Source organism: Melanerpes formicivorus, unplaced genomic scaffold (assembly GCF_026170545.1).
Source record: "Melanerpes formicivorus ecotype bairdi unplaced genomic scaffold, bMelFor1.0.p_v2 SCAF_143, whole genome shotgun sequence".
Lineage (NCBI taxonomy): Eukaryota > Metazoa > Chordata > Aves > Piciformes > Picidae > Melanerpes > Melanerpes formicivorus.
The window spans coordinates 98,302-113,308 of NW_027142495.1; the positions used below are offsets into that span (position 1 = coordinate 98,302).

General features: G+C 42.6%; 1 protein-coding gene across 6 annotated transcripts in view; it reads left to right on the forward strand.

The window, feature by feature from the left end:
- ARHGAP28 (Rho GTPase activating protein 28) overlaps positions 1 to 15,007 on the forward strand; it is a 103,624-nt gene that overhangs the window by 42,313 nt on the left and 46,304 nt on the right. For all 6 annotated transcript variants that reach the window (XR_010991169.1, XM_068168609.1, XM_068168613.1 and 3 more), the window contains one exon: positions 12,997 to 13,199. Coding sequence is in view for 5 of the 6 variants with exons in the window: in XM_068168609.1 (XP_068024710.1) it covers positions 12,997 to 13,199 (203 nt within the window). In the remaining variant the exon portion in view is untranslated. The remainder of the gene's footprint in view (positions 1 to 12,996; positions 13,200 to 15,007) is intronic.

Consider the following 15,007-nt stretch of genomic DNA (forward strand, 5'->3'; position numbering starts at 1 on the left):
AAGAGAAGAGAAGAGAAGAGAAGAGAAGAGAAGAGAAGAGAAGAGAAGAGAAGAGAAGAGAAGAGAAGAGAAGAGAGAGAGAAGAGAAGAGAATTAACCAGGTTGAAAAAGACCTTTGAGATCATAGGTTGTTCAGAGCCCCAGACAACCCTGGTCTGGACTACTTCCAGGGATGGGATTTCTAGCACCTCTCTGCGTAGTGTGGGCACTGTCTCACCACCATTAGTGTCATTTTTTTTCCTCCTTCTATCCAGTCTAAATTTCCCTCTTTTAGTTTAATATTGTCACCCTTTGTCCTATTATAATTGCCCTTCTCAAAAGTCAGTCCCCGGCTTTCTCGTAGGCTCCTTTAAATGCCAAAAGGCCACAAGAAGTTCTCCATGAAGCCTTCTCTTCTCCAGGCTGAACAACACCAACTCTCTCAGCTTTTATTCCTAGGAGGGGTGTTCCATCCCTCTCTCCCTTCCAACCCAAGACACTCTATGATTCTGTGATTCTATGATCTGATAAGACACTATGATGGCCAGATGCTGCAGGAGAAATCTGTGGGAACATCCCCATCAGTGCAATTCCTGTGTGTTAGGTCCCCCTGTGCCACACTGGTATCACCTTCTTTCTGCAAAGAACCTTTAACAACTTGCCTCTTTGCTCAGCCTTGGATTTCTGAAAACACAAAAAGGGAAGGGAAAGAGGCAGAGTTCAGGGATGGCTGCAGATGAAAGGATGGAAAGGGGGATAGAGGTAGAGATGAGGCAGCATGTTGCCTGAAATCACCCAGAATAAAGTCAAGCACCTTTCAGTACATTGACAAGAGGGAGATGCCTCATCCCTGGAACCATTCCAGGTCAGGTTGTATGGAGCTCTAAGCAGCCTTGGTCTAAGTTGAAGAAGTGAGTTCTGACTGTAGGCGTGTTGGACTAGACGACTGTGAAGGGTCATCCAACCCAAACTATTCTATGAATTTCTTCCCTGAAAGGGTTGTGAAGCCCTGGAACAGGCTGTCCAGAGCAGTGGTGGAATCCCCATCCCTGGAGAGATTTCAAAGCTATGTAGATGTGGTGCTGAGGGACGTGGTTTAGTGGCAAACTTGCAGTGCTGGGTTAATGGCTGGACTCCATGATCTTAAAGGTCTTCTCCAGGTTAGATCTTAAAGGTTTTCAGTTGAAGATATCTCTGCATAGGGGTTGGACTAGATGACCATGAAAGGTCCCTTCCAACCCAAATTGGTCTATCATTCTCTGATTCTCAGATTTTCTATGTTAATCTGTTTTCCATCAGTTTCCAGCTTATGTTTAACTGTTTTTTCTTCAGGTAAAAATAGGAACATGGTGCTTTGAGATGTTCTCCAAGACTCATCTACATGGTTTTAGCCTTTTCATGCTGTTTTATTAAACATTCTCATTAAAAAAAGACCTTGGGGCTCATCCCAAAGTATCTCATACGAGCTTCAGCAATGTGCTTGAATGGCAAAAAATAGAATTATGGGCATATATTCATATTTATTTGGCTATAGCATTTATTATTTTCATGCCTTCTGACTGATTCATTACACCACAAAGTACAATACAGCATGGAAAATTCAAGCTGAGAGGTCAGAATTGCCTGACAGCCAACCGAGAGCGGTCGAGAAAAATCCAACTGGTGAGAAGTCCATTGGCTGATGACACTGTTGTGATTTGTAATCATTTCAGCATTCACAGAGCTGCCAAGAAGGATGTTCTGAAGTTAAACAGAAGGGGTAGATTAAGCCAGCAGGGCTGTAGCAGTTTATTGTTATCTGAATATCAGCTCCAGGATGATTTTTATAGTGACAATGTGACGTTGCTCCACACTTTGTCAAACGGTTTTAAAGTATCTTCACCACATAAACAATTCTTTCAGTAAAATAGGTTTAAAAGTTGTGTTCCTTGGCTTTAAAGGTTCAATGTGCTCCTTTACATCAGCCCAGTCCTGTGAGTAATGCTAAGCACAAAGTTCATGAATTGCAGAATAACACCTATGGATTATTTGGTCCAGTTCTGGGCTCCCCAGTTCAAGAGACAAGGAATTGCCAGTGAAAGTCTAGAATAGAATAGAATAGAATAGAATAGAATAGAATAGAATAGAATAGAATAGAATAGAATAGAATAGAATAGAATAGAATAGAATAGAATAGAATAGAATAGACTAAGTTGAAAAAGACCTTTGTAGTAGAGGCCAGAAAGATGCTGAAGCACCTCTGTGAGAAGGAAAGGCTGAGACCTGGGGATGTTTAGCCTGGAGAAAAGCAGCCTAAGAGAAGATCTTCTCAGTGTTCAGCAAGAGCTAAAGAGCTGGGGGGTGGAGGAGGGAAGAGGGTCAAGGGGATGTGTCTGAACTCTTTGCAGTGCTGCCCAGAAACAGGGCAAGGGGCAATGAGCACAAACTGGAATCCAGGAGGTTCCATCTGAACATGAGAAGAAAATTCTTGGCTGTGAAGGTGGTGGAGCCCTGGAGCAAGCTGCCCAGAGCAATGGTGGAGTCTGCTTCTCCGTAGAGATTCCAAACCTTCCTGGACATTGTGGTCCTGTGCAACCCGCTGTGGGTGACCCCACCTTAGCAGAGGGTTGGACTAGATGATCTCTAGAGGTCCCTTCCAACCTCTACAAGTCTTGAATCTATGACAACTGATACCATTCATCCCTAAACTGTAAATCAATACATTAGAAAGTCTCCACATTCATGTTCTGTAGCTCAACCTTTGCCCTCCCATTTACATTAAAACACATTTAAAAGAAAACACAGTAACTCATGAAGATAAGTACTCATGAAAATAAGTACTGCTTGTTTGCTTAGGTCTTGGAGCCTTTGAGAAATATGTAATGGGTAGAATGATGACATTTACTTAAAAGGGTTCATTAATTATAGCAAGGGAGAAAGTAACAGCTGGATTTCAGCTAAAACTATGCACAAAGGAAACTTCAAAGACACGTTGCATGACTTTGAGCTCCTGTTTAGTTTATGTATTTACTCTCTAGATATATTTTCCTCCTCAGGAAGCTTACACTTGCAACACATGGCCTCATTTTGCACCAGAGGAGGTTTTGCTTGGATCTTGGGAGAAACTTTTTCATTGAAAGGGTTTTCAAATACTGAAACAGGCTCCCGAGAGAAATACAAGGAGAACTTCTTGTTGCCTTCCATTACTTAAAGGGGCCAATAAGAAAGATAGGGGTAGACATTTTAGCAGGGCCTTTTGTGACAGGACAGGGGGCCATGGTTTTAAACTAAAAGAGGGAGATTCAGACTGGAGGGAAGGAAGAAGTTTTTTACACTGAGGGTGGTGAAACCCTGCCACAGCTTGCCCAGAGAGGTGTTGGATGCCTGGAACTATTCTAGGTCAGGTTATTTGGGGCTCTGAGGAACCTGATCTAGTTGCAGATGTCCTTGATGACTGCAGAGGGGTTGGACTAGCTGAGCTCCTAACCCAAACCATTCTATGATTTGTACCAAATGTGCACAACACATCAACCATTTCCTTGAGGCATGGCATCTCCTAAGCAAAATCTACAAGGCCCATGTGCCTTCTTGGAAAAGTTTGGTCTCTCCTAGACACATGAATTTGTTTCATATATAAAAAACAACTGGACTTAAAGAAGTACCAACACTACAAAAGCACTTATCAGCTTCAACAATAAAAATATGTTGGAAATATTTAAGATGTTAAACTCTGCTCAGAAGCAGCTTTTGCCTGCTGTAGGCCATGTCTAGATGTTTCTTGCCCTGCCCGTGCTCTCTGAAAATTAAAGCCAACGTGCACTGCCATGATCTTCTCATGTCCTTAAGCCTTCAGCTTTCAGAACCAGTTTATCCTGCTTCCTCTTAATGTGTATGAAAAGAGCTCTTTTCCAATTCATTTGGGGAAAAAAAAAAAAAAAAGGGTTAACAGAAGATACTCTTGTTTAGTGTTAAACATTTGAGAATCCCTGCTGCCCTTTAGGAACTGCCTTCTTAGGAGAATGAAGACAAAATAAAGTCCCTTTCAGATGTTGACAGGCACATTGAAGCCATGTAGTGCATCAGGCCAATACTGGACTGATGTGATTAACCAGTGCAGAGGAGAGGTCTGGGTCACGTCCCCAAAGGTCACCCTTGCCAGCAGGCAATACCTACAGAGTATGTTCCCTGCACTCCCCTAACTCAAAGAGGTTGATTGTGAAAGCCCTCCACATTGAACCACACAGACAGAGAGAGATTCTTTTGCAATCTCCACGTTCAGCCACAGAGGGGTCACAATGTGGCCCTTGTCACAGGCAGGGGACTTCCTTACCACTCATGAAAAGGTTGTATAAGAGAAAGCTGAAGAACTCAAGGTGAAAAGCATTTTTAAAGGCTGGCAGGTAATGCTGGCATGCAAACCCTACAGCTGAATCTCCCAGCTCCTGTTAGAACCTTGCTGCATTGCAGATGAGTTATAAATAAAGACATTAAAACCTTTAAAGATAAACAAATTATTTTAATGCCTTTAAATCTTATCAGTCTTTTCTCTTTCAAGTCTTGAAATCTTTAAGACTCATCAAACAAGTCCTTTTGGTCCAAAACCTGTTTGTGGAGATGAAAAAGCATTTTTAGAAGCAAAGTTAGTGGTTAACAGAATCATGTTTTTGTGGAACACGTAGTTGGTGAAGATGCTGGTGAAGGGTCTGGAGAATAAGGCTTGTAAGGAATAGCTGAGGGAACTGGGGTTGCTCAGACTGGAGAAGAGGAGGCTGAGAGAAGACCTTCTTGCTCTCTACAACTTCCTGAAAGGAGGTTGGAGCCAGGTGGGGTCTCTTCTCCCTAGTAATAGATGATAGAACAAGAGGAAATGGTCTGACATTATGCCAGGGAAGGTTTAGGTTTGATATTAGAAGAAATTTCTTCACTGAAAGCGTTCTCAAAGACTGGGACAGGCTCCCCAGGGAGGTAGTGGAATCCCCATCCCTGAAGAAGTTTAATAGATGCAGAGATGCGGTGCTGAGGGACATGATTTAGTGTCTGACTTGGCAGAGTTAGATAATGATTGGACTTGATGATCTTAATGGTCTTTTCCAACCCAAATGATGTTGTGATTCTATGATTCTATGAATGCAAAGACACATAAAATATTTAATCCCTGTGTCTTCAGGACTAGAACACACAATAAAATGATAACTTAGCTTCTATTTTCAAACCTATCTTTGTAACAAAGCAACAGGATTCTTATGAATTTGGAGCTCTAATAGACAACAAGGTGAGAAAATGATGAATGAAATAAAATCCTGTTCTTCTTCTCACTTCAATATTTCTGTTATAAGAGGCTGGATGACACTACCACAAAATCAATAAGGTCAAATATTTTCTGTGCTGATTGCTAGAGAAAGGAGGGGAAATTTAGGATCCAGGGCTTACCACTCACCTAACATCTGCAAGATAATCAGAAACAGAAGTGTGCAGAGGGAATTGGAGGGCTATTGTCTGAGATATACAGATTTCTGTGACCAGAAGTCAGCCAGCATAGAGAGAATGAAACAAATAGGCAGCAAACAGTGCTAGGACAGGGTCACCAGGAAAGAATCAAAAAAAGAGAGAGATCTGGGGCAAGAGTGAACTCTGCTGTGAACTGTGCACAGAAATATGATTTCCAGTTGCTGAGCTCTTCTTTTACCTGGAATTTGTATACATTTTACAAAACCACAATTCATATAGTTGTTAACAAAGGAGAATATTAATTTTCTTCCTACCAGTGCAAGCTATCAAACCCATTTTCACATTCAGGAAGAGCTGAGCAAAGAGAGATGTTTGCTGCCAGAAGCTGGTGGACTGTTATGATAAACCGAAAGATAGAAAGATAATTTTAAAGCACTGTGCTCTTGAAGTCTTCTTAATGTGTCTGAGAAGGGCAAGGAAACTGGTGGAGAAGACAAGTCCTGTGAGGAGCAGCTGAGGGAGGTGGGGTTGTTTAGCCTGAAGAGAAGGTGACTGAGGGGGAAGACCTTCTCAATCTCTACACCTCCTTGAAAAGAGGTTGGAGTGAGGTGGGGGCTGGTCTCATCTCCCAAAGAGCAAGTGATAGAACACGAGGGAATTACCTCAAGTTGTACCACGGGACATTTAGGTTGGATACAAAGAACAACTTTTTCCTCTAAAGTGTTGTCAAGCCCTGGAACAGGCTGCCCAGGGCAGTGGTGGAGCCCAAATCCTTGGAGGGATTGAAACTGCTTGGAGATGTGGTGCTGTGGGACCTGGTTTAGTGGTGACCTGCCAGTGCTGATTTAATGGTTGGGCTACATGATCTTGAAGGTCTTCTCCAGCTAAAAAAATCTATGATTCTATCTCACTCCAGATCCTCTGCCACTACAAATGTACTCTGCATTTTCCAAGCACTGCTGGCTGGAGTGGTGTAAGTGGACAGAAGACTGATCCTACTGAGAGAATGATTGTGCTGTGAAAAGATGTACCTTTCACCTTTCCCATTCCTATAAACACAGCTAATTGTAGTGAAGCAGGTTCAGAACTTGCTGAATGACATGAAGCATCGTGACCTTAAAGAGTAAGATGTGCTGTCTCTGTGTAAACAAGGAGTAAATGGTGGGTTTAATTACAAGATGGCTTTACTGTTCCTGTTTGTTCTGTGGATTCTTTACTACTCATTAGTTGATTAAACGGAAAACACAAGCCTGATATTAATCAGCCTGTGAGCAATCATTAGGTGTCACTGAACCAGCTCCTCTTGTGGTCTGACAGAGCTTTGCTGTGGGGACAGGATAAGAATTGCTTATTGGATTTGGCTTTGCTTTCCTGAAATCAATATCTGCTGTCAGACCCTGAACAGCACATTTCTGCACAACATACAGGACATCAGCTACAGGGTTAATAGGTTTTACTTCCATGTTGCATCTCAACAGCTTTATAAACCTATAACAAGGCAAAGCCAAAGTCCTGCAGAGCTGAACCCACCTCCTTGTGCCCCATGGAAATACTCTGATTTCTACATTATGTAATCATGATTCTCCTTACTGGCACTCTTTAACCCTTTCTTCTCTGACCAATATCATAGAATCATGGAATGGTTGGGGTTGGAAGGGGTCTTTCAAGGTCATGTAGTCCAACAGGGCATCTTCAACTCTATGAAGCTGATCAGAGCCCTGTACAACCAGAATTTAAATGGTTCCAGGGCTGGGCCTTCTGCCACTTCTCTGTGAAATTTCTGTCAGTGTTTCACCACCTTCATTACAAAAAAATTTCTTCCTTATAGCTAGCCAAATCTGACTCTTTTGGCATATCTGACATTACAGATGTTCTTTGAGAGCACTGGTTGCCTTAGTACTCTTTTCTCTCTTTCAATTTTTTTTTCCCCAAAGACTTCTGCATTTGTGGCTGTTTTATTTTCATTCCATCTTGAAAAATACTCAACAGGTTCACCTGGCAATTTTTGCTTGGTGACTTAATGTCATCCTTCTCTGTCAGTATTTCATAGAATCTTAGACTAACATGGGTTGGAAGGTATCTCTAAAAATCTAGTCCAGCCACCCTGAAGTCAGCAGGGACATTTGTAACTAGATTAGGTTGATCAGAGCCCCAGCCAGCCTGACCTGGCATGATTCCAGGGAGGGAGCATCCACATTTTCTATATAAGAACCCAAGATCCCATTTCATTTAAACACCAAATTAGTTTCCTGATTACTATTCATGTAACAACTCTGGTTTTCAAATTTTCTCTAAGAAAAATAGATTAGGCCCAGTGAAAACTCCTTTACTTTGATGGTACTGAAGCCATGGAGCAGGCTGCCCAGAGAGGTTGTGGAGTCTCCTTCTCTGAAGAGATTCCAAACCCACCTAAACATTGCTGTGCAACCTGCTGTGGGTGACCCTTTAGCAGGAGGGATGGACTACATGGTCTCTAGAGGTCCCTTCCAACTCCCTCCATTTTGTGATTCTGTGATTTTATTCTTGTAAGCATCTCTAGGGACAGTGGAGAGAAAGAGCAAATAAGCCACAAAAGCTGGGGGATGAAAAGGGTATGAAGAATATAGGTGGGAAGGTATGGGGAACATCACCTAGGGGTGACGGGTAGGTGGGAAGGTATGGGGAACATCACCTAGGGGCGATGGGCAAACCTGGGCTTGTGGAACAGTTTCTGAGATAGGCAGGCAGCTTGCTGAGTCAGTGCTCATTCAGCATCCTTGAAAAGTAAATTAAAAGTAGTGAAGAATATGCTCTGCTTCCTCAGTAGGGTTTCTTCCTTTTCTTTTATTTTTTCATTATTTTTTTTTTCCTGAAGCTGTTTTGAGCAGCTTTGGCTGAAGGAAATGGAGACAACTGCCATTCTCACTTAAAAGCAAGACCACTTCCTCCAGGACAAAAGGCACAGGTAGATGGGTCAAAACAGCAGCTGGAGGTCTTTTCAAACACACTGAGCTTTTAATAGGCATCTTTGGAACGGTTGCAGAAGGTTTGTAGCAGGCCACATGGAAGCAAGCTTCAGCTTTTTAGGGCTAAAGCACCCCTGCTTAAGCTTTCTTGTTACAGGAATTTTTACAGAGCTTGATTTAAGCCAGCCTGAGATAAGAAGGCTTCATGTACGAGATCCTCAAGAGGTTTTGTTCAGCTGATTTTCCAAATAAGCTCCAGACTTTAAAAATTGTTGTAAATGCACATTAATTACCCAGGAAAGTTAGATGGATCTGGTGAAGCTGGTTGTCACAGCAGTTGTTGCCATGCTACGTGGTCTGTTTTGCATGTATTTCTTTTTGGTATAGTAATATTGCAAAATAGCTTTTGGGTTTTGGTTTTTTTTTTGCTGTGGGGAGAGAAGAATCAACCCACCAAAGCTCCTGCTTCCAAATATGGTGAATCACAAAAGGCTTGCTTTGAGCTTACTGAAGTGCTGATAGAGCCAAAGTCCAAGGATCAGTCTGGTGGGGTGCCTGAAGTGCACAAGGGTCATGGCCAAGATACACACTGGGAGGGCAGGAAATGTTTAAATTCCCTGACCATGACTAAATGAAGGGAGCCAGGGATGCTAACAGGGAAAAAGCCCTCTTCTCATCCCAGCATGTGTTTGATTATGTGTGCTTACAGCCCAGAAGTCAACTGTGTCCTGGGCTGCAACCCAAGCAGCATGGGCAGCAGGTGGATGGAGGGGATCTGTACCTCTGCTCCACTCTGCTGAGACTGAACAGTGTCTGAGGTCTTTTCCGACCTTATTGATTCTGTGATTCTATAACCCCACCTGCAGTGCTGGGTCCAGCTCTGGAGTCCTCAGCATGGGAGGGACATGGATGGGGCCAGAGGAGGCAACAAAAATGATGCAAGAGCTGGAACCACTCTGGTGTGGGAACAGGCTGAAAGAATTGAAGTTATTCAGCCTAGAGAAGACTTCAGGGAGACCTTCTTGTGGCCTTTCAGTGCATACATGGGCCAATCAGAAAGCTGAAGACAGACATTTTAGCAGGGGTGATGGTTTGAAACTAAAAGAGTGACATTTTTATTAAAAAGAAGGAAGACATTTCTTATGCTGAGGGTGGTGAGACCCTGCACGAGGCTGCCCAGAGAGGTAGTAAGTGTCCCACCCTGGCACCATTCCAGGCCATGTTATATGGGGCTCTGAGCAACCTGAGGTAGGTTCAGTTGTCTCTGCTGACTGTAGCCGTGTAAGATTAGATGGCCTTTAGAATTCACTCCCAATCCAAACCACTCTATGATTCCAGACTGGCAAGAGTATTCGTTCCTACTGTTGCTGGTGTGAGAACTCAGGGAAAAGGGGCCCCAAACAGTGTTAGAGTGCCAGGAAGTTTTGCCTTTTTCCTTATTTATGTTCACTATCACCTTTTAAACAAAGAGCACAGCTTTCCACAGCACAAAGCAATTGGCAGGACCTGTTTCCCCTGTCCCCACCAGGTCCCAGCTGAAGGGATGACAATTTCTGGCTGCTTCTCAGGGGTTTAGCTTCTGCTGGTTGAAACCTCTGCTCAGGGAAGCTTTGTAAACTATTAACTCAAGATATTTAAGTCCTGAGAGAATTGCTTTTTTTTTTTTTTTCATTGCTGATGAGGGGAAAAGAGATAGGCTGAGTCCATAAAACATCAGAAGCTGACATGTCTAGATACATAATTCCAGTAATTACGATTTATCTGCTCAAGTGAGGCCCCATTTGGGGTATTGTGTTCAGTTCTGGGCTGTCCAGTTCAAGAGAGACAGAAACGACTGGAAAGAGTCCATCAGAAGCCACAAAGATGCAGAAGGGACTGGAGCATTTCTGAGGAGCAAAGGATGAGAGGCCAGGGATCATTTAGCCTGGAGAAGAGAAGGCTGAGAGGGAATATTCTTGATGCTCAGCAACAGAAAAAAAGTTGGGAGTAAGAGGATGGGGCCCGAAACATTTCAGTAGTGGCCAGAAACAGGACAAGGGGCAACAGGCACAAAATGGAAGCCAGGAGGTTCCATCTGAACATGAGGAGAAACTTCTTGGCTGAGAGGATACTGGAGCCCTGGAACAGGCTGCCCAGAAGGGTCATGGAATCTCCTTCTGTGGAGACATTGTCTTCCCTCAAGTAACAAGTGATGGGATGAGAGGAGATGGCCTCAAGTTGGACCAGGGGCTATTTAGGTTGAACATTAGGAATGACAATTTCTCCAAAACGCTTGCAAACCCCAGGACAGGCTGCCCAGGGCAGTGGTGGAGACCCATCCCTGAGGGAGTTTCAAAGCCAAGTAAATGTGGTACTGAGACACATGGTTTATTAGTGGCTTGGCAGTGTTGGGTTAATGGTTGGCCTTGATGTTCTCAAAAGGTCTCTTCCAACCAAAATGACTCTATGACTCTAACCAAGAAGGAATCACCTAGGATCACCCAGATGAAGTAAGGCAACCCTTTGATGATAAGGGAGAGTGCAGCAGTGCAAGAAGTAGCACGTTCAGTTGGCTTAATTAAATGAGATAATGTTTATACATCCACTGTGAAAATGTTGACAAGGAGGGAAATACTGAAAAGGAAATATCTTTTTTTTTTGGGGGGTGGGGGGTGGGGGGGAGAGTAGAGTAGAAATGTGGTTTTTAAACAAAGGCCTGTTGGCAGGAGGATACCATAAAGAAAAGGAAGAGAAAGGGAAATTACTTTTGAATTCATTCAAATAACTGATGGCCAGCTGTCTCCAGCAGCAAGAGTTTGCAGAGGGAAAAGACAAGAACAAAAGAGGAAGGAACTAACTTCTTTGTTTTGATTCTATCAGTGTATTTAAACCTAACTTGAAATTTGATTTTTAGTGAATCATCATTTTTTTTTTCTTAAATCCATGATCAAAACACTCTGTCCAGCCATGAAACATGGCCTGTATTAGGGACAGTGTGGTCAGAAGGAGTAGGGAAGCAACTGTCTCCCTGCACTCAGCACTGGTGAGGCTGTACCTCGAATGCTGGGTTCGGTCTGGGGGCCCTCACTCCACGAAGGACTGGAGTTGGTGCAAAGAAGAGCAATGAGGCTGGTGAAGGGTCTACAGAACAAGTCTTGTGAGGAGTAACTGAGGGAACCTGAGGTTGTTTAGTGTGGAGAAGAGGATGCTGGAAGGAGACCTCATTGCTCTCTGCAACTGCCTGGAAGGAGGTCATAGTGAGGAGGGAGTTGGTCTTTTCTCCCTAGTATCAGGTGACAGAGCAAGATGAAATGGCCTGAAGTTTTGCCAAGGAAGGTTTAGTTGGATATTAAGAAAGATTTCTTTCCTGAAAGAGTGGTCAGGCACTGGGACAGGCTGACTAGGGCAGTGGTGGAGTCACCATCCCTGGAGGTTGTCAAGAAACATGTGGGCATGGCACTTTGAGACACGGTTTAATGACCCTGGTGGTTGGCCTCAGTGATCTTGGAGGTCTTTTCTATGATTCCATGATATTATTTAATTTAAAAGAAATGTTGTTAAGATTTCTTTTATTTTCATAGTATCATAGTATCTTTCAGGGTTGGAAGGGACCACAAGGATCATCTGGTTCCAACCCCCCTGCCATGGGCAGGGACACCCCACACTAGATCAGCCTGGCCAGAGCCTCATCCAGCCTGGGCTTAAACACCTCCAGGGACGGGGCCTCGACCACCTCCCTGGACAACCCATTCCAGGATTTCACCACTCTCATGGTGAAGAACCTCCTCCTCACATCTAGCCTGAATCTCCCCACCTCCAGCTTCATTCCATTCCCCCTAGTCCTATCACTACCTGAGATCCTGTGAAGTCCTTCCCCATGTAATGTAAGAAAAAAAACATGGATTATTTTTAAAGGGTTTTCCAAGAACAAGCAATTATTTTTCTGAATTAAACCATTTGATGTTTTGAATTATTTTCTGGAGCCAAGAAGGGTTTGTAAAGTATTTCAAGGTTCTGGAATAATTCTGAAATAATTCTGATTATTTTTCCTCAGGGCAGTTTGCACTGAAGTGTTTCAGCCAGTAAGCACAACTAGAAGGGAACTGAGGCTCAAAGAAGTTAAAATACCTCTCAGTGTCTCATTAGATAGATAGCAGAGCTAGAAGTAGAAATTGCATCTTCTGAGTCCCTCCCTAGGATGAAAAGCACTAAAAGATGGTAAAGAGATAAATTGTTACTTGCAAAATAAATTTCCAGCTTTAAATGTTATAAGAAACAGAGATCACAGCATCATAGAATCATGGAAATATTTGGGGTGGAAGGGACATTTTAAGATCATCTAGTCCAACTCTCCTTCTCTGGAGACTTTCAAAACCTGTTGGCACATGTTTCTGTGCAAACTGTTCTAGGTGACAGACCAGATGGTCTGTGGAGGTCCCTTCCAAGCCCCACCATTCTGTGAGTCTGTGTGATTCTGTGAATACCACTGCAAGATCATGAAGACCACCATAACTATGTACACTGTCTTCAACATCTTAGTCCCTGCATCATCTTGCTCCCTGGCCCATGGTACAGTCACACATGTGAAGCCCTATTTGTGTGCTCTGGCAGCGTGGTCCAAGTTAGCTTGAGAGATATTTTAGTTTTCATCAATATGTCTTTTCAGGAAGTCTGTGTCTCGGTGTCGAAGAATTAACAGGATGCTTTCCAACGAGTCAACATCTCCTCCTGCATTCAGTCGCTCTAACTCACAAGCCTCTATGGACAGCACCTCCATGGAAGACTTCTGGTGTGAAGTGGAGAGCATCAAGGAGAGCAGTGAAGATGTATCTGAAGAAGCAACACTATTGGAGTTCAAACCTGCTGATGGTAAGCACACAAATGCTACTTTGTCCACAACCTTGATTTTGTTTCAGCTCTTTAATTGTGTCCTGATCTTGCTTCCTCTTTTGACCCAGTATGCAAAAATACTAGGCTTGGCCTTAGGATCTTTATAGCTCCATTTCTGAACATCACAGTCAAAGTATGAGAGGTCACTGGAAAGAATAATTCAGCTTGGTTTATTCACTGGGGCTGTTAACTGGCTTCTGAAGGAAGTTTTCTTGCATTGGTTTGATTTGTGCTTCAGGAGGACAGATATGGTGTAATGCAGGGGAAAAAAAAAAAGGAAAAGAAAAGAAAAGAAAAGAAAAGAAAAGAAAAGAAAAGAAAAGAAAAGAAAAGAAAAGAAAAGAAAAGAAAAGAAAAGAAAAGAAAAGAAAAGAAAAGAAAAGAAAAGAAAAGAAAAGAAAAGAAAAGAAAAGAAAAGAAAAGAAAAGAAAAGAAAAGAAAAGAAAAGAAAAGAAAAGAAAAGAAAAGAGAAAAGGAAAAGAGAAGAAAAGAAAAGAAAAGAGAAGAAAAGAGAAGAGAAGAGAAGAAAAGAAAAGAAAAGAAAAGAAAAGAAAAGAAAAGAAAAGAAAAGAAAAGAAAAGAAAAGAAAAGAAAAGAAAAGAAAAGAAAAGAAAAGAAAAGAAAAGAAAAGAAAAGAAAAAAGAAAAGAAAAGAAAAGAAAAGAAAAGAAAAGAAAAGAAAAGAAAAGAAAAGAAAAGAAAAGAAAAGAAAAGAAAAGAAAAGAAAAGAAAAGAAAAGAAAAGAAAAGAAAAGAAAAGAAAAGAAAAAAGAAAAGAAAAGAAAAGAAAAAAAAAGGTGCTAGATGAAAACTTCATCTCCAGCATTAAAGAAACTAAACCAAAGCATATAAAAGGACCCCTAATCTGCTGGAAAGCAGCTCTGTGGATAAACACCTTAAAGTGCTGGTGGGCAACAAGCTCACCATGAGCCAGCCAATGTGCCTTTGTGGCTAAGAATGCAAATGGTCTCCTGGAGTACATCAAGAACGATGGCAAGCATGTTGAGGGAGGTACTCCTCCCCCCCTACTCTGCCCTAGTGAGGCCACATCTGGAGTACTGGGTCCAGTTCTGGGCTCCCCAGTTCCAGAGATACAGGGAACTACTAGAGTCCAGCAGAGGCTCCAAAGATGCTGAGGGCGAGTGGAGCATCTCTATGAGGAGGAAAGGCTGAGAGACCTGGGGCTGTTTAGTCTGGAGAAGAGCAGAGTGAGAAAGGATTTTCTCGATGCTGATCAATATCTGAAGGATGGGGGTCAAGAGGATGGGGCCAGACTCTTTTCAGTGGTACCCAGTGACAGAACAGGTAACAGGCACAAACTTGAACATAGGAAGTTCAGTCTAAATATAAAGAGGAACTTCTTTGCTTTGAGGTTGATAGAGCCCTAGAGCAGGTTGTGGAATCTCCACCTCTGGAGTCATTCAAAACCAAAACAGATGCCACCCCTGTGCAACCAGCTCTGGATGAATCTGCCATGGCAGGGTGGTCGGACTAGATGATCTGCAGAGGTCCCTCCCAACCTCTACCATTCTGTGGTTTTATGACCAAAAAATTCATTTAGAATATTGGAATCTTCCATTTTCTGTCTTTTGGAAGGATGTAACACAGGAGTTATGTAAGTCTTGAAGCACTTAGGACAAGATCATTTGATGCTATCAGAAATTTCTCTGAGATTGCCCAGTTTAGATATAATTTAAGGAGACATTAGAGATAAATCTGAATATATGGAAGCCTGCATCTTCTGGGTTCCTCACTTGTCAAGATTCATTCATTGCTTACACAGATGATG